Here is a 27,199-nt window from a genome sequence, read left to right on the forward strand (position 1 = left end):
AGAGTACGGAAACCCTCCTAGCTGAGACACTGCTGATCCTCACAGCCAATTGGCTTGGAGATCAACACTTCCCAGTGATACCAACAATAAGCAAGGCTTAACAACAAGACTGCACACACAGCCCACAAAGGGCTACACCAAGACTGTCCACTGCAGGTAACTGGGAAGGCTGTGCTACTGGGCTCAACCAGAACACCTAGCACACAAAGCTATTCCATCAAATCAGGGAAACAACTAAAATGCAGACAAGAAGAAGGACACAAAGGAAGGAGATGGAGGAAAAGAAAAGATTGGACATTGAGTTCAAAACTACAGTTATAAGGTTATTCAACAATATCCTAAAAAAGGCCGATAAAATAAATGAGACCTATGAGGATATGAAAAGGGAGCAACTAGAAATAATAAGGGATCAACAAGAAATGAAGAAAACATTGTCTGAAATAAAAAATATTATACAAAGTCCTAAAAACAGACTGGAAGATCGCAAGAATCAAGACAAAGATTTAGAACACAAAGAGCCAGAGAAGGGAGAAGATAAGAGAATCCAGAAAGTTGAAGATAGTGTAAGAAACCTCTGGGACAATTTCAAGCGAACCAACATCAGAATTATGGGGATAGAGAGAGAGCAAGATACCGAAAGAGTACTAGAAGAAATAGTGACAGAAAACTTCCCCCACCTGGGGAAAGAAATAGACTTACAAGTCCAGGAAGCCCGCAGAACCCCAAACAAAAGGAATCCAAGGAGGACCACACCAAGACATATCATAATTAAAATTCCAAGAGCAACAGACAAAGAGAGAATATTAAAAGCAGCAAGAGAAAAGCAGGTAGTGACCTATAAAGGAGCACCCATAAGATTGTCAGCTGATTTCTCAACAGAAACCATGCAGGCCAGACGGGAATGGCAAGAAATATTCAAGGTGATGAATAACAAGAACCTACAGCCAAAAATAATCTACCCAGCAAAGCTATCACTCAGAATCAAAGGACAGATAAAGAGCTTCACAAATAAAAAAAAGCTAAAAGAGTTCATCACCACCAAACCAGAATTATATGAATTGCTGAAGAAGGTTATTTAGGAAGAGGAAGAAGATAAAGATAAAAATTATGATCAACAAATACGTAGCTATCAACAAGGGAATCTAAAAACCAAGGGAATTTAAAAATCTGATGAACAATATTAACTGGTGAATATAATAGAATCAGAGGTATGGAAGGGGAGTGGACTGACGATTCTCAGGGAAAAGGGGAGTGGGGGTGCGGGAAGAGACTGAACAAAAACTGTGCACCTATGGATGAGGACAATGGGGGATGGGGAAAGGACAGAGGGTGGGGTGGGAACCTGGTGAAGGGGAGCAATTGAGGGGGGGAAGAGGATCACATTTGTAATAATCTGAACAATAAAGATTTATTTTAAAAAAATAAAAAAATAAAAAAATAAAAAATAAATAAAAAGAGAGAGATGAGGCCTGTCTCTAACCCTGGCAGCTGGATGGGCCACCATAACTGGCCGTGCAGTGGTCAGTGTCCTGTGGACAAGCCCAAGCCTCTCCCTTAAGACAAAATAAATCTCCCTCCAGGAGCTTCCCCACAAGTCCCTGGCTCTGATGGTAACAGCAGTTTCAGAATATGACATATTAGGAAGAAAAGGGATTGACTGGTGGGAACTGGAGGCAGGACAGCCGGCCGCACTGCTGTGACCACTGAGACCGCCATCCAGGCGGAGACACACAGCCAGGCGTGGGTCATGTGGCTGCTCTTTGGTCGCCATAACAGAGCACCGCAGTTGAGGAGCTGAGACAACAGACCTTTGTTTTCCCAGGGCTCTGGGGCGGGGGGAGGGTGGGTGGACAGGAGGGGCCATGAGCTGCAGCTGTTGTCAGGGCTGCTTTCCCCTGGGGCTCCCTCCTTGCTGGAGACTGTCGTCTTGTCAATGTCCTCACATGTTGGCCCTGGGCATGTGTGTCCTAATGTCTCCCTATGGACACCAGTCTTCCCGAATGAGGGTCCACCTTATTGTCCTCGTTTTAACTTACTTCCCCCGAGACAGCCACCGTCAAAGGCAGGCCCACGCGGAGGTTCTGAGGGAGGACTTCCAGTGTAAACGGGAGAACACAGGCTAGTCCTCTGAGGGAGGACTCCCGCTCGAGCTGGGAACGGGCACACAGCCCTCGGGTTTCTGCAGTGGAAGCAGTCGCCGCTTTCCGTTAAGGCTTCTCAGGGTCGGGGCTCCCCCGGGGAGAGTGAGATGCTGGTAAGAAGGGGCTCCTGGTAACAGAGATGCTAAAAGGACCAGAGTTCACTAAAACACTCTTGTTTCTACTCGGTCTTCAACCAGCACTGCTCAGGCTTCTGTCCCCCAGCCCCGGCCCCTGAGATGGATCAGCAAATGTCCTAAGCGCCTCCCCAGCACCATGCGAGCTCTGCTCAGCCTTTGCACTGTGACTTCTCCCTCCCTGAAGAGGGGCCTCTGGGCTCCCCGTCTGTTTTCCTCGCAGCCCCGCCTCCCGATCTGCTCTGTCAGCAACTCTCGGCTGGTGACCGCTTCCAGGGCCAAGTTTCTGTCACGGTCCTCTCCTGGTTCCCCTTTCCGACACTCCAGCCAGATTCTCCTCTGTGGTCACCCTGATCCAGAGCCTCTGGCGGGCCTCACAGGGAGCTCCTTGGCTTAAGGGAAAAGGGGGTACATTTTCATTTGTTCTTAGGAGAGGACAAAAGCTTTTATCAAGTTTAAAACATCCACTTGTCTCCTAAACGTGTCCTTTGTCCAGACCTGTCCTCTGAGCTCCAGGGGTCTCCTGCCTGCTTGACATCTTGCCTGAAATCACCACAACCATCTCTCCCCCAGCCCAGCCTGCTCCTCCTCCCCGTCTCCAAGTCCATCAAGTGGACACCATCCTCCCAATCACCCACACCCAAGCTGAGCACCGCCCAGACCCCTCCGCCACCCTTCCTGGCCCATGGCTCACCCACATCCTGCCCACTCTACCAGCTTCCAGGTCTCCACTGCCCTGACAGACAAGCCCTGCCTCTGTCTGGGCTGTTAAAATAACTCCATGCCCGCTTCGCTCCCACCGCCAGGGTTTCTTTTCACAGACCATGGGAACCTGTGATCAAATTCACATGGAAAGTTGGGAGTCTCTGAGGGTCACGACCCCAGGGCATGGGCATTTTAAATTTGAAAGAAAATGCCTATGGAGTTAATATGGGGTGAGGGAACACTGGAAGCCTGAAAACTGAAATGCCTGCTCTCTGTACATAGGCAGAGACAGGAGGGAGGTCTGAGACAGAGACAGAGACTCCCGGGGACACCCTCCCTCGTCCCAGTCTTGTCCCCAGGGCCCAGCTATCCCCTTCTTGGCACTGGGTGACCCCAGCCCCCTGGGTGGGGCAAATGCCCTGAGATTTCTGAGGATGCCTCAGGGACGGCCACCTGGCCCCAGCACAGACCTACATGGCCAAAGGGACACACCCACCTCGGCTTCTCCCCCAGGCTCTGCCCCAGCCCCCACCCTGGGCTCCCTTGTCCGAGTTTCTATCAGGAGTCAATAATGCTCCCAGAAAAAGGAACCTGCTTAGTAGTGGGGTGCAGGGGGAGGCTGCTGACTTCCACTCTCAAGCCAGCTGAGTCACTGTCAGCTCCGGGCACCGGCTCACTCTCCCGGCCAGCATGTGGCAGCTGCTGCCGCCGGCGGTCCTGCTGCTCCTGGGTAAGTCGGCTGCCGCTGAGGGAGACACTCAGGATGCCTGGGCCCAGGCCCCGACGGATCCTTCTCACCTCGAAGGCCGCCAGCCTGGACTTAGCTCGTAGGACAACCCGCTGGGCGGCTAGAGACAGGGAGCCACTCTGAGCTGGGCCCTGTCAGGAGGGGAAGGGGACTGCGACACCTCCGTCCTCTGGCTCCCCATGGGCAAGCTGAAGAGTCTGGACCAGACAGACGGTCCCGAAGGCCTGTCCCTTCCGTGGGACATCCTAGGCTTCCTCTCTAAGACTTGGCACCTCTTCTCTCCAGGGGACTTGGTTGCAGTTGTTTCTAGGCCTTCGTTCAGGGAAATCCAATCCGTGTTGTTAGTCAGGGACCGAGGAGTAACGGGATGCTTTGGAAAACAGAGATTCGGGTGGACCATGGGGGTGGGGAGGAGTCACAGACATCGGAGACCAGAGCGTAGGCAGCGGGACAGCTGGCCACTGTCTGTGTCCTGGTTCCGGCCCCTGGCCCGGGGCAAGGCGGGCGGGGGCCGAAGCTCAGCCCCTGCAGCCGCCACTCCCTGCTGGGCTCAATTTCTGTTTCACTCTTTTCTCTGCAGCGTCAGCCGGCACCCAAGCTGGTGAGTCTGCTTCCAGGTGTCAGACCGATCCAGTGAGGCCCTGAGGATGCAGTTGCCACGCTGTGGCCACACCGAGTGGAGGGCCAGCAGGGACAATTGCTCCAACTCGGTGGGCTTGGCCCTACGCTCCTTTAACCAGTTTTCCTCAACATAAAGAGGCCGGAAGTGGGGCCAGTGCCTCCAAGCCAAGATGCTCTGAGGCTGAGTCCCAGACCAAGGCAGAGCCGCCAGCTGTGGTTTGGGGGGGGCTGGTCCGGGGATGCAGGGCGGGGACCCCCCCACCTCAGCCGCCTCACCCACACTCTCCTGTCTTCTCAGAAAGTCTCCAGAAGGCTGTGGTGTCCCTGCATCCGAAATGGGACAGGCTGCTCGAGAGGGACAACGTGACTCTGCGGTGCCAGGGGGCCCAGGCTGAGGGGAACGGTTCCACACTGTGGTGGCACAATGGCCACCTCCTGCCAAGCCAGAGCTCCAGCCACTTCATCGCCTCCGCCAGCGTGAACGACAGCGGGGAGTACATGTGCCAGACCAGCCGCTCCAGCCTCAGCGACCCGGTGCAGCTGCAAGTCCGCGCTGGTGAGTGGTGATGGGGCGAGGGGCGTCGCCAATAAGGGGTGACACAGAGACCGGAGGGGCTGGTCAGAGCCAGGTGATGTTCGAGGGGCTAGGACTTAGGTGAGAGGACCCGTGACCCCTGTGGGGTGCATTTGCATTGGGTCCTGCCCCTGGTGGGACCTCGCAAGTAGAGACACAGGACTGCTGCCCGGGTGGGAGCCGCACCGCAGAGGACACACAACAGTGCTGATCGCATAGGTAGTGGGTCTGTTCTCAGGACCTCCACCTCCTCCTCACTTTCAGGCCCACAAAGCCCTGAGCTGCCCCACACCACCCCTAATGGCCGAGCGTCGTCTCTTTCCCGTCAGCACCACATTCAGGCTCCCCGCATCAATGTCTCCCAGACACACATATCCTCGTGTGCCCTGCACAGCGACCGTGGAGTGAAAGTGTGTGGTCGGTGGGACTCAGGCACCAGAGGAGGGCAGGGGGCAGTGAGGTGGGCAGGGGCACAGAGAGGCGGGCAGGGGCACACTGAGGCGGGCAGGGGGGCAGTGAGGCGGGCAGGGGGGCAGTGAGGCGGGCAGGGGGGCAGTGAGGCGGGCAGAGGGGCAGTGAGGCGGGCAGAGGGGCAGTGAGGCGGGCAGGGGGGCAGTGAGGCGGGCAGGGGGGCAGTGAGGCGGGCAGGGGGGCAGTGAGGCGGGCAGAGGGGCAGTGAGGCGGGCAGAGGGGCAGTGAGGCGGGCAGGGGGGCAGTGAGGTGGGCAGGGGGGCAGTGAGGCGGGCAGGGGGGCAGTGAGGCAGGCAGGGGGGCAGTGAGGCAGGCAGGGGGGCAGTGAGGCGGGCAGGGGTGCAGAGGCGGGGACTCTCCTGTGTCCCCGGAACTGCACCGCAGGCCTGTTCCTGCCGAGGCTGCCCCAGTGAAAGGAGGCCCTCAGAGCAAGCCCAGAGGGAGAGCCCTGAGCGGACCTGCCGCTGAGTGCGGCTGCCTGTCCAGAGCTGACCCTCAGCACGGAGCCCGGGAGGAGTTATTAGCTAGCGGGGAGCAGAGTGCCGCCTAAGGCCCAATAAAATGGGGATTTGCCAACAGGGAGCAATAGAAAAGTCAAGTCTAAGAGTGTCAGTTTGTCTAGAGATGGGCTTCAGAAGGCCAGCCAGTGAGGGCTGAGTTAAACTGCGACCCTGACCACTAACTAACCTCTCAGGGTGTCTCCCTCGGGGACCCATCTCACCCTCCTCGGAGGGCTTTCCTCTGCTCACTTCCCCTGGCGGGCCTCCCCGGGCTCCGGCTGTGCCGCACTCACCTCTCTGCGGGACATTTCCGGGTCCAAACTGCAGGTTCTTTGGGTTAGGATCACAGTCCTGGTCCTCTGGGTTTGCACATCAGAGCACATACTTGATAAAACGTTTGTCAGACGAACAGGTGAGTCCAGGACAGGACAGACAGGAACAGGTGTGTCCCTGAGTCACCAGGCCACAGGCACATCGCACAGCACCACGTGGTCAGTGACGACCAGCTCTGCTCCCAGGGAGTGGGTACACCGATGTGGCCTCTTCTGAGAAGTGATATTTATTGATAAATAATGAAGGTGACCTGTTTAGCAGTATTCGAGGTAGAGAATTTTTATGTTCTGCCAATTTTGTTTAGCATAAGGGCGCCTAGTCTTTAAATCACAATTAGTTCTGTTTTGTTCTGCTCACAGAAGCCATTAGGTTTTCATAAACGTGTGAGGTGAAAGGGAGACACGTCATGTCTGAAAACAAAGTGCAGGCGCCTTTCTGTGTCCCGCGGGGGTGTCCTCTCCGCTGTCTTTTTAGCCTAACGTGGTCTCCTGAATGTTCCTGGGTCATTTTAACTTTATTTGTACTGATTTCAGAGAGAGGCAGGGAGAGGGAGACAGACAGACACATCTGATGAGAGAGAATCTTGCTCGGCTGCCACACACACACACACACACACACACACACACACACACCCTGCGGATCAAGCCCGCAGCCTGGCCGGGTACCCCGGACCCCGTTGCTAGGGCGGCGGAGCCGCACCGGCCGGGCCTCCTGCCGCCGTGAAGCTCCCCGGCGATTCCTCCCGTGTCCCCGCCGGCCAGTGGGTCCGGCCCGGGGCGCTGCTCCCCGGGGGGCGGCGCCGCAGACACGCCGCCTCCCACGCCGCCCCGCCGCCTCTCCTCCCGCACCCTCCGCACTGCCGCTCCGGCCGCCGGGGCCTGCCTGGGGGTCCCCGTCCTCCGGCAGCCCCTCCCCTGGGACCCCTGAGGCGGCCAGTCCCCGTTCCCGGCCCTCACTGCGCAATGGGGTGCTGCTCCGACACCGCCACCGCAGCCGCCCCCGGGGCTCCCCTCGCCCGGCCTCCGAGCGTCCGCCCGTTAGACCGCGGCCGCTCCTCCCGCAGCGCCGCTGGGAAGGGCCGTGTGCTCCCCGCTTCCCCCTCACCCCGGGTTGGGGCGGGGGCGGGGGGGGGGTGACGGGGGCTGGGCGGGGTCCCCCGGGGAGGGGCGGGGTCCCCCGGGGAGGGGCGGGGTCCCCCGGGGAGGGGCGGGGTTCCCCGGGGCTGGGCGGGGTCCCCCGGGGAGGGGCGGGGTCCCCCGGGGAGGGGCGGGGTTCCCCGGGGAGGGGGGGTCCCTCGGGGAGGGGCGGGGTTCCCCGGGGCGGGGCGGGGTCCGGCCCGGGCTGAGCCGCCTGTCCCGCAGCCTGGCTGGTGCTGCAGGCGGCGCGCTGGCGGCTGCGGGAGGGGGAGCCGCTGGAGCTGCGCTGCCACAGCTGGAGGGACAAGCCGCTGCGCAACGTGCAGTTCTTCCAGGACGGCCGCGGCCGCCAATTCTCGCACCGCAGCAACGCCTTCAGCGTGGCCCGCGCCTCCGCCGCGCACAACGGCTCCTACTTCTGCCGCGGCCTCATCGGCAAGCTCAACGTGTCCTCCGAGGCTGCGGCCGTGCTGGTGGAAGGTGAGGTGGCTGAGCCCCCCCGTCTCTGAGCCTCCATGTCTCTGAGCCCCCATGTCTCTGAGCCCCCATGTCTCTGAGCCCCCATTTCTCTGAGCCTCTGAGCCCCCATTTCTGTAACTAAGACCGCGGACGGCTGGGCCCCTGATGGCCGCGCCCCCACAGGGGGAGCCAGGCCGCGGCCTCCGCAGGAGGAGCTGGGTGAGGGCGTCCGGTCCTCAGGTCACAGCTAAGGTCCAGTCCCTAATGCCGCAGCCAGCACGTGTATGTGAGAGTGTGTGTGTGTGTGTGTGCGCGCGCGTGAGTGCGTGTGAGTGTGTGAGTGTGTGTGAGTGTGTGTCCGTGTGCTGTTCACACACCCATGTCTTCTGGCTGGCTCGGCCCATGACGGATCAGAGCACCCATCCATCCGTCAGAGCAGCCACACACACTCATATACACACACACACACACTCACACACATACTCATACACGCATACACACACACACATTCACACACACATTCTCACATACACACACACTGACACATACACAACAAACACACACATTCTCACATTCACACAAACACACACACACAGTGCTCCTGAGCTCCTGGTGCCACAAAACACCAACCTGGAACCAGACCCAGACCATAGCAAACAGAGATGGAACGACATCTAATGCGACTTTCACACAGCAAAGCCATCGTTTGTATGAAAATAATCTCATTGCGTTTAAATTTAAAGTAAAAAAATTCTCAACTGGTGAGGGAAAGAAAAGACAAATAATGAAGCAGCTGGCCAGAACACCAGCACTTAGCAATGCCAGGAAAGAACAGGCAAGTGTTTTCTGTATGGTTCTGATAACGTATGTCAGTTTGAAGTTAAATCAAAATTAAGGGTTAAAAGTTGAAATAAAAAATCAAGTATAGCCTGATCACGGTGGCCCAGTGGCTGAACATCAACCTATGAACCAAGAAGTCATGGCTGATTCCTGGTTGGGGCACATGCCCACGTGTGGGCTCGATCCCCAATCATGCAGGAGGCAGCGATCAATGATTCTCTCTCCCTTTCCCTTCCTGTCCAAGATTTTATATACTATTATATACTATTATAAAATGTGTATACACACACACACACACACACACACACACTAGAGGTGCATAAAATTCGTGCACAGAGAGGGTGTGTCCCTCAGCCCAGCCTGCACCCTCTCCAACTCTCCAATCTGGGACCCCTCAAGGGATGTCCAACTACCCTCTCACAATCCAGGACTGCTGGCTCCCAACTGCTTGCCTGCCTGCCTTCCTGATTACCCCCTAACTACTCCCCTGCCAGCCTGATGGATGCCTAACTGCTCCCCTGCCAGCCTGTTTTCCCCTAACTGCCCTCCCCTGCGGCCCTGGTCACCCTTAACTGCCTTTCCCTGAAGGCCTGGTCACTCCTAACTGCCCTCCCTTGCAGGCCTGGGTTCCCCCCAACTGCTCTCCCCTGCAGGCTTGATTGCCTCCAACTGCCCACTCTTGCAGGCCTGGTCCCTCCCAGCTTCTCTCCCCTTATGGCCATCTTGTATCCACATGGGGGCAGCCATCTTTGACCACATGGGGGCAGCCATCTTGTGTGTTGGAGTGGTCAATTTGCATATTACTCTTTTATTAGATAGGATAGAGGCCTGGTGCACTGGTGAGGGCCAGCTGGTTTGCCCTGAAAGGTGTCCCAGATCAGGGTGGGGGTTCCCTTGGGACGTGGGGCACCTGGGTGAGGGGCCTGTGGTGATTTGCAGGCTGCCCACGCCCTCCAGCGACCCACGCCCCCCGGAGGCCCTGGTATCTGGGATTTATTTACCTTCTATAATTGAAATTTTGTAGCCTTGAGTGGAGCCAAGCCTCCTGCTCACTCTATGGCTGCAGCCATTTCTGTTGGGATTTATTTATCTTTTATAATTGAAACTTTGTAGCCTTGATGAAGTCCACCACAGGCCAGCATGTGCGGCGAGCTTGGCTTCCTCCATTGCCAGGGAAACCCAAGCCTCCTGCTCCCTCCATGTCCACAGCCATCTTGGTTGGGTTAATTTGCATACTCACTCCTGATTGGCTAGTAGGTGTGGCTTGTGGAGGTATGGTCAATTTGCATATTATTCTTTTATTAGATAAAATATACAATTTCTGTATTTTAAATCCAGTATAATGTTTCCAGTCTGTAGACAGCAGCAAGTAATGAGTCTAAAGCTTGTCATCAAGGGCTCAGAGGCTCAGCCTGAGCCCCACCTAACTCCCTTTGAATTAGTTCCTGCCGATAAGGAGCAAATATCAATGGCTCTCAGTTTGTCAGATTTCCTTTAGCGACAACGAGCAATGTGGGGAAGAGCAATGAGTGTAATTTTGAGACATTGAAATTAAGAAATAATGTTCTCACACCAACTTAAACTTTGACAACTTTCAAAATCCACACCAAACCCAACACCCTAACGCGCTAGGTCCTCCCAAGGCAGCCTCGCTCATCCCAGCAAGCAGATGCCAGTGGGAGGAGCAAAGGAAGGTGTCAGCATGGCCCTCCACTAATGACCTTGCCCTTGATTCCAAATGTCCGCCTTAACAACGGCATTTCTCCGCCCCTCTGCCTCTCGCACAGCGCTGGCCATCCCCCGCATCTCCCCAGGGCGCCTCATCCTGCTCTGCCTGCTGCCAGGACTCTGTTTGCTGTGGACTCGTGGCTGTACTGCTCTGTGCGGAGAGGCCTTTGCAGCTTATCGAGGAACAGGACGAATGACACCGTCACTTGGCACAAGAGCCTCCAGGACAAGCAGGAGCAATAACCGCAAAATCCTGACCTTCAAGCCTCAGAGGGAAGGCGGGGGGCGTTGGGGGGGGGCAGGGAGACAACCAAAGGACTTGTGTGCATGCGTATACGCATAACCAATGGGCACAGTCTGTAGGGGTGAGGGCATGTGCTGTGGGACAGGAGTGGATAAGGAGAGGTCAATGGGGGGAAAGAGACATATGAAATGTTTTCAACAATAAAGAATTTAAATTTAAAAAAAAAAAAAGCAGACCCTCTGAGCCCCTTTGTGTTCACATCGTCCCCACACACCCCTGGCAGGGACAGGAACTCCACACGTCAGCCTGGACTGATGGGCCTTCCCCCAGCTCTGTTTTCTCTTGCTCTGTAATGGAAAGATTGTCATTTTTCTCAATCTGTTTGGGTTGTGTGTTTTTTTTAACTAGAAGCCCAGTGCACGAAATTCATGCATGAGGTGAGGGGGTTCCTCAGCCCAGCCTGCACCTTCTCCAATCTGGGATCCCTCTCACAACCCAGGACTGCTGGCTCCCAACTGCTCCTGCCTGCCTTCCTGATTGCCCATAACTGCTCTGTCTGCCAGCCTGATCACCTCCTAACACTCCCATGTCAGCCTGATTGATGCCTAACTGCTCCCTGCCAGCCTGTTTGCCCCCAACTTCCCTCCTCTGCTGTCCTGATCACCCCAATTGCCCTCCCCTGAAGGGTTGATCGCCTCCAACTGCCCTCCCCTGCAGGCCTGGTACCTCTCAACTGCCCTTCCTTGCAGGCCTGGTGCCTTCCAACTGCCCTCCCCTGCAGGCCATCTTGTGGTGGCCATCTTGTGTCCACATAGGGGCAGGATCTTTGGCCACAGGGCAGCAGCCATACTGTGTGTTGGAGTGATGGTCAATCTGCATATTACTATTTTATTAGATAGGATAGAGGCTGGTACATGTTTAGGGGCCAGCTGATTTGCCCTGAAGGGTGTCCCAGATCAGGGTGGGGGTTCCCTTGGGTGGCCTCAGCGAGAGGCCTGTGGTGGTTTGCAGGCCAGTCACGTCCCCTGGCGACCCAAGTGGAGGCCCTGGTATCTGGGGTTTGTTTAACTTTTACAATTGAAACTTTGTAGCCTGGAGTGGAGCCAAGCCTCCTGCTTGCTCCGCTGTCACCATTTCTGTTTGGATTTATCTATCTTCTATAATTGAAACTTTTTTATAAAAACATTTTATTGATATTACAAAGAGGAAGGGAGAGGTATAGAGAATTAGAAACATTGATGAGAGAGAAACATCGATCAACTGCCTCCTGCTCACCCCCTACCAGGAATGTGCCTGCAACTGAAGTACATGCCCTTTATCAAAACTGAACCTGGGGCCTTTCAGGCACTGAGCCAAACTGGTTTAGGCTCTAATTAAAACTTTGTAGCCTTGAGTGGAGGCTTAGGCTGGCTAGGGCAGGCGGAAAGCTTGGCTTCCTCCATTGCCGCGGAAACCCAAGCCTCCCTCCTGTTCTCTGTGGCTGTAGCCATCTTGGTTGGGATTAATTTGCATACTCACTTGGTTGAGTATTGGCTGGTGGGGTGTAGCTGGTGGGTGTGGCTTGTGGGTGTAGTAGAGGTATGGTCAATTTGCATATTACTCTTTTTTTAGGTGGGATCACAGTTGACACAGAATGCCATACTGTTTCAGGTATGCACACCACAGTGAAGTTGCAGAGCCAAACAGCACCCAGCAGGGCAGAGCAGAGCGCAGTTGCTTGGGTGGTGAGCCTTGACGTATGAACTGTTTTTAAGTGACTGGGCCAGTGGATAAGAGCATGGATGGCGAGTGCCACAGGCGGTGGTCTGCACCCTGCTGCAGGACAGCGCCACCGGGTGCTCCAAAACTCCTCCGGACAGCAGTGGGACTGCTGGGTCTGGGAGAAGCAGCAGGGTGAGTGAAGGGGGCTGAGAAACAACAGGTGGCAGGACAGACTAGAGTGTTGGGGAGCACAGGAAACTTGGTTGGAAAGTTGGGAGGAGGACATTCTGAGAAAAGGGGAGTGTGTGGAGGCCTCCTGCCTTGTTTATCAGAATTCCGACTTAGGGGAGTGCTGGAGGCTAAGACCAGCAGCAGCTCGCATATTAATGCCATATTCCTCAGGGCTGAAAATTAGCATAATATTGCCCTGCTGTTGGCCAAACAGCCCAAGGCAATTCCCTAACCTGATACTTCTTTTATTGTTTACCAAACTTTGCCTTTGATATGCCTGTACGCATTCCTAAAGGGAAAATATGTATTCAAGTGAATAATAAGCTGACCGGACACAGCTGTCAGGGAGCTTCTCCACTAGAGTGAAGTTTCCACTAGGCCCCCACGCCTTCTAAATTCCTATTTCTTGTCTAATTTTTCATCTGTGTGTGGCCCCTTCTTTAGATCCTGAACCCTAACTGCAAATGGGTGTGGATTCACAGGGGAGATTTAGGGGTGTGTTGAAGGCAGCACCCCTGGTTGTTCCTTGGCCTTTCCAAACAAGTCTGTGCACGAGCAGACTCCGGTGTTTACTGGAATCCTTATACTTGCTCCCTGGATGTCCTTACCTAGAAGACAATGTAAACACATGTGTCCTCCCAAGATTACCCACCCTACGGATTGTACCTAAAGATAAACATTCCAATAAAGGCCTAACCAGGCAAGCAATAGAGGCTGCCTGGCCGCTATAATCCAGGGTCTCCTCAGCCCTCTCTTTTTATCTTTTTATTTTAAACAAATCTTTATCGTTCATATTATTACAAATGTTCCTCATTTTTCCCCCCTCCTCATTTTCCCCCCCTCCATTGTTCCCCTCCACCAGGTTCCCACCCCACCCTCTGCCCTTTCCCCACCCCCCATTGTCCTCATCCATAGGTGCACAGTTTATGTTCAGTTTCTTCCCACACCCCCCACTCCCCTTTTCCCCGAGAATCGTCAGTTCGCTCCCCTCCTTTTTTTTTTAAATATATATTTTATTGATTTTACACAGAGAGGAATTGAGAGGAATTGAGAGGGATAGAGAGTTATTAGAAACGTCGATGAGAGAGAAACACCGACCAGCTGCCTCCTGCACAACCCCCACTGGGGATGTGCTTGCAACCAAGGTACATGCCCTTGACCGGAATCGAACCTGGGACCTTTCAGTCCGCAGGCCGACGCTCTATCCACTGAACTAAACCGGTCCGGCTGACTCCCCTTCTATACCTCTGATTCTATTATATTCACCAGTTAATATTGTTCATCAGGTTTTTTAATTCCCTTGTTTTTTAGATTCACTTGTTGATGGCCACGCCCTCCATCACAGCCCCTGGCCACGCCCTCCATCACAGCCCCTGGCCGCCCCTCCATCACAGCCCCTGGCCGCCCCTCCATCACAGCCCCTGGCCGCCCCTCCATCACAGCCCCTGGCCGCCCCTCCATCACAGCCCCTGGCCGCAGCTCCTGTGAACCAACCACTCAGCTTGCAGACTCGCCTGGTCCTGTCCCTGTACGAGCGGCCCCGGGGCTGTTACAGGTGTAGGGAGGGCGGGGAGGGGAGTAGGAGAGCAGAGTGGAGGGAGGCAGGGCCAGAGCAGAGGTGACCAGCCACACTGCTGGCGGTGAGCTGCACGCGGAGCTGAGCGCCGAGTGAATGCATACGGGCCGCGGGCAGGAGGCATCCACGGGAGCCCTGCACCTTCACCTGCGCCTGTTTGGCACCTGCACTGGACAGCAGGCACCAGCACAGGGTCACCCCTGGGCGTGTCACTCTAGTGAGAACAATAGTAAGGAAGGAGGTGAAGAGGCTTCCTTTGCGGGTGTGTGTGTGTAGGACGAGTGGGAGTTTGCCAAGCAGAGAGGAGAAAGGCTGATCCAAGAGCAAAGAGAGCCCAGATTCAAAGCCAGAGAGGAGCGAGGACGAGGAGGGATGCGGCCTGGGCGGGGCTCCGCCTCCTAGGCTGGGAACCTGCGCGGCCGGCGCCCGGGCGGGAGCGGGCGGGTCGGCGTTTGGAAGCTGAGCGCCGCGCCCGGCGGGAGGGGGAGCGGGAGGCAGACTCCGCCAGCCTCCGCGGTGATGGCCGGCGGGCGGGAGGGGAGGGCCCACTCCGCCACGACTCGGGAGCAACAGGAGTGGGGGCCGGGTCCCCACGGGTCAGGAAACCAGCGCGGTCAGGCGGGGCCAGGCGTGGGGAGTGACTCCCCTTTGGGTTTTGACTTAACCCGGAAGCGCTCATTAAGGAGCCAGTCCGCGCAAGGTCAGTGGGACCTCCGTCCAGCAGCCAAGGGTTTTATTCCTAACGCGGCCCCGCGCAAGTGCCGGCGTCGCCCCGGGGCCGGGGGTGCCGGGAGCCTCATCCAAAAGAGGTCGTCAGGCTCAAAACGGACACCCACGTCCCTGGGTGGGCTCGAACCACCAACCTTTCGGTTAACAGCCGAACGCGCTAACCGATTGCGCCACAGAGACAGGCGCAGGCCTCCCTTGCTGGAAGGTTGTTAACCACAACAAAGCCCCGGCGCCGCCCGGACTCCCGCGCCGCGGCTGCCCGGGAGCTGGACGGTCCCGCCGGCGCCTGGCGCGCGGATGCGCGTGAACCCAGCAGGGCTCCACCCGCCTCCCCTCTGAGCTCCGGAGGCTCGGGAGGGGGCGTCGTGGGTGGATGGACCAAGGGTCTTAGGGGAGCCAAGGTGAGTGCTCCCTGTGCTCCGGAGTTCACTGGAGTGCTCAGAGAAGTACGTCCACAAACTTTTGCTGATCTAGACAATTTACTATCTCATGTGTACATGTGCGAGTACTAACTCACAACAATCTTACTGTGAAAATTTAAAATACCAACTGTGTCCCGCAAAATACAAAGCCTGGGTAAGCGGGCCTAGCATCTCCCACCCAGCCGTTCTGAAGGGTTCCTGCTGGCGCGTTCGGGCCCGGGCAGAGCACACCTTCTAGATGCCTGTGGTTGAATGAATGGCTTTCACAGGTTACATCGAACTCAAATCTCGGAGGGCAAAGACCCCTTTTCCAACATCGTCAACCCGGCCCCCGGGTCAGTGCCCCGCACCCCCACCCCCACCCCCCAGAGAAACTTCTGCCTTTGTCCCTGGGCCGTCTCAAGGCCACAGGGCTCGTGAGTCCCATCACCTTCCCCGGGCGTAACTAGCACTTGGCACACCAAGTCTTCGCCGCACTGGGCACGGAGCACCGTCTGTCCGTCACCGAGTCCCCGGCCCCTCGAGGCCTCGCAGCGCCGCCTCCGTCCCGCGCCGCCCGGTGAAAGGAGCGCTGGTCCGGGAAAGCCCGCGGCACTGGCGCCTCCTCTCACGCCTGTGGCTGCCCCTGGAACCGGTACGGACTGAGCAGGCTCCAGGGGGAAATACTAGCAGAAGGCCAAAAGCTGCCACCCCAGAGGAGACAGGAAAATACTGGAAACTGCATAACTGTTCAAAAGTAGGAGAATTGTTCAAGAAATTATTATGTAGCCATAGGGAACAACACAATGAAGTCAATTACGTAAATTGTGTTTTAGACCAATATTTAATGAATATAGAAATATTCACATTTTAAAGTAAACAGAGAGAGAGAAAAGAGAGGGAGAGAGAGAGAGAGGAGAGAGAGAGAGAGAGAGAGAGAGAGAGAGAGAGAGAGAGAGAGAGAGAGAGAGAGAGAGATATTCTGGGATCCGACCTGTAACATAGAACCGTGCTGTATGTATAGGTTTCCCAGCTTTGACTACTTGCTACAAAAGACTTAGTCCAATTCCCATTCTACTTGTCCATCACAGCTGAGATATCTCCATTTGAAGGTCTCACTCCTATTCAAGATAAACTTATTTACCTAGTTGGACTTTGTGGAGTTATAATATGTATGAGCTATAACTATCTTCCCATAATTTGTGGGTGGGTGGGTGTCTTATTAAAATAAATGCTTTTAAAAATAAAAAAATTAAAAATAAAGTAAACACTCAAGTAGGTTTAAAAAATATGCACGGTATGATTCCAATTTCTCATTTCAAAATGCCAGGGGTAAACAACATACAGCAAAATATTAATAAGGATTTCTTGGATAATAAAAAGATGGCTGGCTTTTCTTTCTGTTTATTCTCCGTATCTTCTGCATTACTATTACATCCGGGGAAAACAGCATCTTTAAAAAAAAAATGAGTATATGCTATGTGCCAGGAATTACTGCGGGAACTCAACGCCGCCAAAACTCTCTAAACCTTAGAGGTGGGCGGGTCACACTCCAACCAGAAGCCGCCGCCCGGGGACGCTGAATGCAAAAGCAGCGGCCCATCGGCTGCAAAGCAGTCTCCGTCAGAGCCGCGCTCACGTCCCGGGCTGCGGGGCCGGGGTGCCGCGGTGGGACTCTGCTGCCACCGTCGCACGTCGGTGCGCGAGATGAACCGAAGGGACGGTGGGAATTCAGAGTTCCGGGCTGACGGCCGAGCTGGGACCTGGGGTTCTCTCTGGCGGGCGGGAGAAGGCAGCCTGCCGGCAGATCAGGTGGGATCTTGATTGCAGTGTTAATGACCCAACGCGTTTCCCGCAGAACCAGCCAAACCGCACTCACCAGAACTGTTGCCCGTCATCCACGAAATTCTCAGGCGGGACGAACTCTGCAGAAAACCTAGCGTTCTGCAAGAAGAACCTTTGTGTCAGCAAAAGGAAAACATGGACTACTGCTTGGAGGGAAAAGAACACGACCTCCCCGTCGGGGAATCGAACCCCGGTCTCCCGCGTGACAGGCGGGGATACTCACCACTATACTAACGAGGAAAACCGCGGCGGGGCTCCCAAAACCACTGTTTAGGAATCTACTTCTACGCTTCCAGAGCGATTTCTTCTATAACAGTTGCAAGTTGCTGGCAAAGTTGCACTTTTACCTCCTAGAACGGGCGTCGGACCCTGTCGGTGATTGGAACGGAGGGTCGAGGGGAGAGCGCCCGCAGGGGGCACAACGTAATGGGAGTCCGATAGAAATTTAAATTTTCCAATGGTCACATTTAAAAAAAATCAGAAGAAGCAGGTGATAATTTTCATAATCTACCTTATTTAACCCAATATATGCAAAATACCATTTCAACATGTAACTATCAATAACATGAACACATTAATCAGATTGATTTCTGTACTTCGCCTTCACGCCGGCATGTAGGCTACACTCACACACAGCAAATTGTAGCTCTGACGTTACATTTTCACCGGAAAAACTTAGTCACTGCTTAGAATTCATAATCTTGATGGAGGAGGGAAGAGTAAAGTCATACACCCAGTTTGCTCTTGGCGCGGAGAAAAACACGCATGCGTTGGCCGGGAATCGAACCCGGGTCAACTGCTTGGAAGGCAGCTATGCTCACCACTATACCACCAACGCCTTGCTTGTCAGCTGTTCGAGAATCCGCACATGAGGCCAGTGCAAGCCGTACACTCCCCATCTGTTTTCTTGTGTTTTGTCTGTGACCCCAAGGCGTCCTTTGAGAAAATCGCATCTCATGCTCACTCCTCCTGACCTCTCGCCCATATAGCGCCCCAGCCCCGAGTCCACCAGGCGTCAAACCTTAACCAAGATTTGAGACCGCCGGCAAGGGGCCACCAGGCGTGGCTCGCCCGCCAGAGAAGAGGCGCCAGGGAAAATAGGTCTTTACCGCTTAGGATGGTGAATAAGGGGGCAATTCTGTTGGCCGTGCTTGGCGAAGGAGTCCAGGAACAGTTCTATTTTATTTAAAATCATTCACGTCACACTGATGTCACCTGACATGACACGACGTGGTAAGATATGTAACCTTAGGGTTAAACAAGAACTGCTTCCTGTAATGTCAGGATGGCCGAGCGGTCTAAGGCGCTGCGTTCAGGTCGCAGTCTCCCCTGGAGGCGTGGGTTCGAATCCCACTCCTGACAAAGTGTGTTTTTCCCCCTTTCCCCCTCAAATTTGGAGGGGATATGGAACTCGGATATAGAGCTCAGTATGTCTTCTGTAGACAAGAGACTAGTCTATTTAGGGAGCACTCTATCCCCAACTGTAACTGTGGAAAACACTTTTCCTTTAGACTCCAGTTTCAAAATGCCTATGTATTCTTTCTTTTTCTTTTTTTAATATATTTTATTGATTTTTTTACAGAGAGGAAGGGAGAGAGATAGAGAGCTAGAAACATTGACCAGCTGCCTCTTGCACATCCCCCACTGGGGATGCCCGCAACCAATGTACATGCCCTTGACCAGAATCAAACCTGAGACCTTTCAGTCCGCAGACCCACGCTCTACCACTGAGCCAAACCGGTTTCAGCTATTCTTTCTTTTTCTGTGATATTTCTTTCTTTTAAAAATATCTTTGTGGCCGAAACCGGTTTGGCTCAATGGATAGAACGTCGGCTTGGGGACTGAAAGGTCCCGGGTTTGATTCCGGTCAAGGGCATGTACCTTGCTTGCGGGCATATCCCCAGTAGGGGGTGTGCAAGAGGCAGCTGATCGATGACTCTCATCGATGTTTCTGACTCTATCTCTCTCCCTTCCTCTCTGTACAGAAATCAATAAAATATAAATCAATAAAATATAAATCAATAAAATATATATTTAAAAATATCTTTGTGGTTGAGAGTCTCCCCTTTGCTCCCTATTGCCCTCTTCCACCCATCTCCCACCCCACCCCACCCTAGGCCTTCACCCCCCTATTGTCTGTGTCCAGATCTTTGGTTAATCTCTTCCTGCCTCCCCACTTCCCTCTGAGATTCGTAAGTCTGTTCCACAGTTCCATGCCTCTGAGTCTATTTTATTCATGATTATTTTTTAATAAATCTTTATTGTTCAGATTATTACAGGTGTTCCTCTTTCCCCCCTCTTTTCCCATAGCTCCCCTCCACCTGATTCCCAACTCCACCCCGTGCTCTTACCCCCACCCCTGTCTTCATCCATAGGTGTAAGATTTTTGTCCAATCTCTTCCCTCACCCCTGAGACTCCCTTCCTCCAGAGAATTGTTAGTCCAATCCCTTTCTATGTCCCTGATTCTATTATGTTTACCAGCCCATTTTGTTCTTCAGATTTCTTATTCACTTGATTTTTAGATTCACTTGTTGGTATTTATTTTATGTCTTTTTGTTGTTCGTAATTTTTACCTTTACTTTTCTTCTTCTTATTCCTCTCCTTAAAGAATACCCTTCAGCATTTCATGTAATCCTGGTTTGGTGTTGATAAACTCCTTTAACTTTTTCTTGTCTGTGAAGCTCTTTATCTGACCTTCAATTCTGAATGATAGCTTTGCTGGGTAGAGTAATCTTGGTTGTATGTTCTTGTTGTTCATCATTTTGAATATTTCTTGCCACTCCCTTCTGGCCTGCATGGTTTCTGTTGAGAAATCAGCTGACAGTTGTATGGGTGCTCCCTTGTAGGTAACTAGCTGTTTTTCTCTTGCTGCTTGTAAGATTCTCTCTTTGTCTTTTGCCCTTGGCATTTTAATTATGATGTGTCTTGGTGTGCTCCTCTTTGGATTCCTCTTGTTTGGGGTTCTGTATGCTTCCTGAACTTGTAAGTCTATTTCTTTTATCAGGTAGGGAAAGTTTTCTATCATTATTTCTTTCAATAGTCCTTCAATATCCTGCTCATTCTCTTCTGGCACCCCAAAAATCCAGATGTTGGTACGTTTTAAGCAGTCCCCGAGGCTCCTTACTATCCTCACACTTTTGGATTCTTCTTTCTTTCTGCTTCTCTGGTAGGGTGATTTTTTTTTTCTTCCTTATATTCTAGATCTTTGATTTGGTTCTTGGGGTATGTTGATCTATAGTTGAGTTTCTGTATATTCTTTATTTCAGAGATTCTATGCTTAATTTCTGACTGGTCCTTTTCCTTTTTTATTTTTTTTTTATTTTTTTATTTTTTTTTGGTATTCTCTTTAAGGTCCTTGAAGGTCTCACCAAGCTTCTTGGAGGTCTCATTACGTTTCTCAAAGATTTTTAGAAAATTCTTGAGTAATCTTATAAATGTGATTCTGAACTCTGTATCGTTCAGTAGTTTACTTTCCTCCATCTCTCCCTTTCGTGATATGTTTCTGTGTCTCCTCACTGTGTTGATGGAGTGGCTTTGTGTGGTAGGTGACCTAGCAGCTTCCCCAATCACCTGAGGTGGTCGCTTTTGGTACCGCATTTTTCGGACCATAAGACGCACCAGTTTTTAGAGAAGGGAAATGAAGAAAAAAAGATTCTGAAACAAATAGTGTCCTAAAATATTTTATGTGCATTAAAACCCAACATCACAGTCATAAACACATGTAATCAACCCTGTAAAGTAAACAGCAGCATTTAGAACCATTTTAGAGCTGGGCAAGCACACAGAGACCACACAGAGCCGGGCAAGTAAAAAGACTTTTTTTTTAAAGTATATGTATAGGCTATATTTGGACCATAAGACGCAGGGACTTTTTCCCCCCACTTCTGGGGGAAAAAAGTGCATCTTATGGTCCGAAAAATACGGTATATCGCTTTGTGTGCTGAGTGCAAAGTCTTGGTATAATTAAGCCTTGTTTGCTGTTGGTGCTCTGGGAGGAACTGACTCCAGGCCAATTGTCTGTGAGATCCCACTGTGTCTCTAAAGGAAGAACTGCTGCGCTGGAGATACGGTTTGTTTCCGTGGGGCTTTGGTGCTCACTGAGTCCGTCTCCCGAATGTGTCACTTATGGGTGTGAGTGGTTGAAATTGACCACTAGGAACACTGGCTTCTGGATCTCCAATGGGATTAAGTTCAGGAGCTACAGCGAGAACTACAGTTTTCTCCTGTTTGCTTGGAACTTGGTGGTTTTGTTGCTGGAGCTGCTGTTTATATATGGTTAAGCTGCCTCAGTACAGGCCATTCATATGTAAAAGTAGCTTTGTGGTGCCTGGGAGGGTCTGTAGAATCTGCCACAGAGTCTCCGGGCAGGCGGGGCCTCAGGGTGGGGCGGGGTCTCAGGACATCACTAGGTTGGGGCGTGGCTAACAGCAATGGCTGCATCAGCTGTCCCTGCCCTTCCGTGTTTCCAAGTCCCAGCTCCAGCGCAGTAAACAATGATTGCCAGCACCTCTGCATGAGTCGCCCTCACTTCCAGCCCTGATGGCCCAGCTTCTCCCCGGAGGCGTCTGGGTCCCCCATGTGACCCCAGAAACTGGATTTCAAAGTGATAGGGAGCTTGTTTCCTTTTGGGTTGAAAGGAAAAGCCTCTCTGAGCGCCCAGTCGCCCGCCACCAGCTCGATTCACCACCAGCTCGATTCGCGTGCCTCCATACCTAGGCTCCTCAGCTTTTCAGCCAGCCTTCTCGTGGTTTTGGATGATAGATGTCCTTTGTACCAGTATTAGTTTTAATTTTTTTAAATTGTTGTGCAAGCGGCAGACCAGCTGTTCACCTATGCCCCGCCATCTTGGTTTCTCTTTATTAATGATTATTTTGTTCATTAGATTTCTTGTTCGTTTATTTTGATTTTTAGATTAAATTGTTGACATATCTGTATTTATTGCCATTTCATTGTTCATATTTTTAATCTTTTTCTTCTTCTTCCTCTTCTTAAAGAATACCGTCCAACATTTCATGTAATACTGGTCTGGTTATGATGAACTTCTTTAGCTTTTTCTTGTCTGGGAAGCTCTTTATCTTACCTTCAATTCTAAATGATAGCTTTGCTAAGTAGAGTAATCTTGGTTGTAGGTCCTTGCTACTCATCACTTTGAATATTTCTTGCCTGTGAATATCCTTCTGGCCTGAGAAGTTTCTGAAGAAATCAGCTGATAGTTGTAGGGCATTCCCTTGTAGGTAACTAACTTTTTCTTTCTGATTTTAAGATTTTCTCTTTGTCTTTAGCCCTTGGCATTTTAATTATGATGTATATTGGTGTGGGCCTCTTTTGGGTTCTTCTTGTTTGGGACTCTGCACTTCCTGGACTTGTGAGTCTATTTCTTTCATCAGGTGGGGGAAGTTTTCTGTCATTATTACTTCAAATATGTTTTCAATATTTTGTTCTCTGTTATTGTTCTGGTACACCCATAATGCGAATGTTGATATGCTTAAACTTGTCCTTACACTATCTTCATATTTTTGGACTCTTTTTTCTTTTTGCTCTTCTGATTGGGTTCTCACTGAGCCTTTCCTTTGAGTGCGTTGTTTGTGGATGTGCACAGATGTAAGCTATGGTCTGAAGCTCTCCATTGGGTGACTGGCTCTGCCTCTCCCCTCGGAACGTGCAAAATCAGCCACTGCCTGGGGCCATTGAGCTGGAGCTACAGAGAGATCTGCAAGTGGCTGCTACTTGTATAGGGCTAGAAAGTGTTCAGGAGAGATCCAGCTGTGAAGCAAGGCAGATTGCTGCTAGCACCAGATCTTGGACCTCTTATTGATAGATTTGAGTCACACTGATACCAGCTGCTACTTGCTTGAGGGATTTTTTTTTAAAGTCTGAAGCCTGAGCTAGGACAGGCCATTCATATGGAAAAGCTGCTGCAAACAGCTTGGGTGGGGCTGCAAATTGGGTAGGGCTGGATCTCAGGGAATCACCAGGGCAGAGCCAACAGTGTGAGCCACTCAGATATGGCTCTGAGACTGGGAGGTCCCAGCTCAGGAACAATGATCTCAGCAAGCTCCCCCATCTGGGAGAAAGCTGCCCCAAGTTATTGCTCCAATGCCAGACAATCCAGTTTCTCCCAGGATGTCTCTGCATCCCCCAGAGCCACTGCCTGGCACTGGAGCTCAGAGGAAGAGGGAGGCTGTAAGTTCCTACCCCAGCCCTTCAAAATGCACTACCTGGAGCTCCAGCAGCCTCTGTGTCACTCAGCCACGATTCCTGCTGATTTTTACAACCCAAAGTAATGAGGACTTCTCTCTTTCCAGCTCTGGAACCGTGGGCCAGGGGTCTGGTGTGGTGCTGGGACTCCTTGTTTCTCACAGGAAGCTTCTGCAGCTGAGATATACCTCCTGATTGGGGGGGGGGGGGGAGAAAAAAAACCTCCACATGTGGTTGTAGGACCAGTCCATTCTTCTCCCCTGCCCCACCAACCAGCCTCAGTGTACTTTCTTTGCTGTTCTAGTTGTAGGACTTCCATTTGGCCAGATTTCAGGAGGTTCTGTGTGGAGGTTCTGTGCCCCTGGGAAGGCACATGAGCATTCTTTAATTCTGTCAGCTGAACCCAGTGGCAAAGCCACACCCTGGGAACACGCCTCGCCAAAAGGGCAAGGGTGTTGTCAGCTGGACCTTCATTTCAGCCCACGGTGTGTGGAAGTGGGTTTTGATATCTAAATCCAGCCTAGCACCAGGAATGCTCAGGCCTACTAAAAAATGCAAATACTCTCCTTTGTCTTGACCTTTTGGTGAAACTTCCTGGTATTTGGGGGAATAAAATGAACACACTGCATCAGCTCTGGGTCACTGTCTTTCCATCAGAAGAGGGCAGCAGTCCACCTGGCCCCAGCTTTTCTTTCTTCTTTCTATCTCTGTGTCTTGTCTTGTCTTTCTTTTTTCTTTTTCTTTTTCTTTTTTTTTTAAAATATATTTTATTGATTTTTCTTACAGAGAGGAAGGGAGAGATATAGAGAGCTAGAAACATTGATGAGAGAGAAACATCGACCAGCTGCCTCTTGCACACCCCCTACCGGGGATGTGCCCGCAACCAATGTACATGCCCTTAACCAGAATTGAACCTGGGACTTTTCAGTCTGCAGACAGACGCTCTACCACTGAGCCAAACCGGTTTCAGCTTGCCTTTCTTTTTTTTCTCAATCCCCAGCCACTTCTACTCAGGAACTCCACTCTCTACCTGCACTGGACGTGGAAAAGAAAAAATAGTTACAGTTCTGCATGATGGTTGTTCTGTATTTTAGTTGTAATTTTGATGTGGTTGTGGGAGGCCTCGAGTACCAGTGTTTAGTCACACCATCATCTTTTCATTCGTTTCTTCGACAGCAATGCATCGAGCCTTTTCTAAATGCCAAGCACACTAGGGCAGGCCAATAGCAGTGATTCCTCTGACGAAAAGAAAAGGCTTCAACCCAGATCCCTCAGTTTGCTGTAATTGTCCTGAGGCTTTTCAGTGCTCAGGCAGTGGTGGCAAAGCCTCAGATTCCCAGCCCTGACCCACTCCCACCACCAGTTCAAATTCAGTAGGTTTGCCAAGTCACCAATACCAGGAAGAGAACTCACCCAGGGGAATAGGGTGGGGGGTCACAGAGAGGAAAGGGCAAGTCACGGAGTGGCTTATTCCAACTCCTTTTTCTTGCTGATGCAAAGAAGCTGGTTTCTGATTGGGAGCAGCGGCGGTGCAGAAGTCTTGCTGTTGTTTGGGGAAGAGGGACAGTGTTGGCGGAAGGGGTTGGTGTGTGAAGTCCCTAAGTGTGAGGACAGATTAGTGTAAGTCAGCCAAACTGCACTCTTGGTTATTTCCTAGACTCTGATCTTGGGAAATGCCTTTGACCTCTTTGTTTAGGGTAAATGGAGGTGGCATTGCTGTTAGTGAGATAGCCTAGGAGCTTATTAGCAATGCAGACCGCAGACCTGGGAACCGCATTGTAAGGCCTACAGGGCTCCATATGCTTGTTGAATGTGGTTAGCACTGGGCCGTCTCATCTATCTTTGTGAAGGCTGGCATTTAACTTGGACTGTTCTATCCCTTCTTCTCCTCAGGCCCCCTTTATTCTGGATCATTCAAGCACTTACACCGTGCCGAGAACAAAGACTACAAAAGTTAAATTACAAAATGTGAACTGAACACGACGGTGGTGCACTCCCAGGAGACAATGAACACTGAAGCCAAATTGGACCTGTGCCCTGAAGTATGTAGCAACCATACTTAGGTAAAAACTGCTGTTTGAACTTTAACCCTGCTCTTCTGGCTTCTGCACTCACTTACTTGCTTAAACAATAGGGTAGTTGCCTCAACTTCCAGATTGAGACCTGGAAACTCACAAAGGTAATTCCCCTGTGCCTGTGGACCAGGACCACAGGAGACTGATTCCCACTGACTCAGTAGCTCCAGGAGTTGAAACTGCAGATAACCTTTAGAGATTAACTTTGCTCCATTCTGCTTTTGTACTATCTGCTTCTGCAAGATAGGATCACATTCCTATGTGCAGCAGGATGTGGCTGGGAATGACCCTGCAGCTGTTCCCACATTTAGAATTTAGAATTTGGGACAAAGGAAAATGTTTGTGATTTAGACCTTTAAAAGGACTGCCTACACCTGGAATAGTGCCATCGAGAGGGTGGACTCCTCCTGTGTGTGGTGCTCTCTCTCGGCCGTCGCTGACCAGCTCAATAAATCCTTGCCTACTTTTTTATTTTTTTAAATATTTTTATTGATTTTTTAATAGAGAGCAAGGGAGAGAGATAGAGAACTAGAAACGTTGAGAGAGAAACACTACCAGCTGCCTCTTGCACACCCCCTACTGGGGATGTGCCCGCAACCAATGTACATGCCCTTGATCGGAATCGAACCTGGGACCTTTCAGTCCGCAGATCGACGCTTTACCGCTGAGCCAAACAGGTTTCAGTTTGCCTGCTTTTTTAATCAATTAGCACCCTCCGCTGTGTTGGAGACCGGGTGTAAGCTGACATGGTCCTTGCCCCCGAAGGGGCTAGCAAGGCTGGTCCCCTACCCACACAGTTTTCCCAGACTTGTTTGGATGGCGGTTATCAGGAGAATGAGAGCAACCTTTGTAGACTGAGAGCCACCTTTCATGGCTTACCAAGAAGTCTGTAACAATGTACTGAGATTTGCTGTACTGAGAATCTGCCTGATTTGCTGTACTGAGAATTTGTCCTTCTGCTTTGTCTCTCCCTTAGAGATTTAGAGGAACAAAGAATACATTCCTCTTGACAGACTTCCGATTCAGTGTTTTGTGTATAAAAGGCATTTCGCAGTTAATAAACTTGCTGCAGTCTCTCAGTGACCTGTAGTTCTCCTGATCCCGCTCTCCTGTCCCCCTTTCTTTTCTTTTCTTTTTTAATTAATTAATTTACTTTATTGATTATGGTATCACATAATTGTCCTTATCCCCCATTCCCATCCAAAACCCCTCCCTACATATGCCCCCACCCCCCTGTTCTCCATGGCCACTAGCTAGGCCCATATGCATGCACACAAGTCCTTTGGTTGATCTCTTCCCCTTACCCCTACTTTCCCTCTGTCCTCCTTTCTTTTCTCAATTCCCACCTCCCTACCTCTGCCCGTTCAACCTGTCAGGCTGGCCCTGGTACCGTGGTCTTATTTTTGACTACAGGGTTGGACCCCACAACATGCCCCCATGATGGAGGTAAATGAAACAGGCCAGGGAGCCGGGACAAGTGGAACAGGGAAACGGAGGCAGGGAGCTGAGCACACTGCAGAGCAATGCCCAGCAGATCAGAAGGTCCCCTCGGAGAGGTGACACTGGGCATCCGTGGTGTTTCAGCTCAGCGGCACCAGGACCTGAGGTGATGACTGACGACCGGCCCTGACACTGACCCGTCAGTGGAGACCACGGCCTGGAGGAGCCCACCTGGAAAATGGTGACTGTTCTGCTGAACCCTCCCTCCGACCTCCCCTAAGGTTCCGCCTGCGAGAGAGAAATGAGCGTCTTAAGACAAAGGACAGGGCCTGCTCCCCTCCGGAGGGCAGCCAGCCAGCCCCTCTCCC

The 27,199-nt window shown here is 52.1% G+C and overlaps 1 protein-coding gene, 1 long non-coding RNA gene and 4 other non-coding genes across 6 annotated transcripts; 2 read left to right on the forward strand and 4 right to left on the reverse strand.

Annotated features, from left to right (window-relative positions):
- Positions 1–3,535: 3,535 nt before the first annotated feature.
- On the forward strand, positions 3,536–10,760 carry LOC118716880 (low affinity immunoglobulin gamma Fc region receptor III-B-like). Its single transcript, XM_036434366.2, is given in 6 exon segments — positions 3,536–3,710; positions 4,309–4,329; positions 4,648–4,905; positions 7,589–7,843; positions 10,450–10,506; positions 10,509–10,760. Coding segments are annotated over 6 exon segments (756 nt in total). The 5' UTR covers positions 3,536–3,670; the 3' UTR covers positions 10,634–10,760.
- A 4,217-nt stretch (positions 10,761–14,977) lies between these two features.
- Positions 14,978–15,051, reverse strand: TRNAN-GUU. Its single transcript has one exon. It is a non-coding gene; the product is annotated as a tRNA-Asn (tRNA).
- Positions 15,052–17,285: 2,234 nt separating this feature from the next.
- On the reverse strand, positions 17,286–17,357 carry TRNAD-GUC. Its single transcript has one exon. It is a non-coding gene; the product is annotated as a tRNA-Asp (tRNA).
- Positions 17,358–17,883: 526 nt separating this feature from the next.
- Positions 17,884–17,955, reverse strand: TRNAG-UCC. Its single transcript has one exon. It is a non-coding gene; the product is annotated as a tRNA-Gly (tRNA).
- Positions 17,956–18,396: 441 nt separating this feature from the next.
- On the forward strand, positions 18,397–18,479 carry TRNAL-CAG. The gene has a single exon. It is a non-coding gene; the product is annotated as a tRNA-Leu (tRNA).
- Positions 18,480–24,472: 5,993 nt separating this feature from the next.
- LOC123652190 lies at positions 24,473–26,937 on the reverse strand. Its single transcript, XR_006741355.1, has 2 exons — positions 26,821–26,937; positions 24,473–25,353 (listed from the first exon to the last, which is right to left on the reverse strand). It is a non-coding gene; the product is annotated as an uncharacterized LOC123652190 (long non-coding RNA).
- Between the last annotated feature and the right edge of the window lie 262 nt (positions 26,938–27,199).

The sequence above is a fragment of the Pipistrellus kuhlii genome, unplaced genomic scaffold, assembly GCF_014108245.1.
Source record: "Pipistrellus kuhlii isolate mPipKuh1 unplaced genomic scaffold, mPipKuh1.p scaffold_m20_p_121, whole genome shotgun sequence".
NCBI classification, from domain to species: Eukaryota; Metazoa; Chordata; class Mammalia; order Chiroptera; family Vespertilionidae; genus Pipistrellus; species Pipistrellus kuhlii.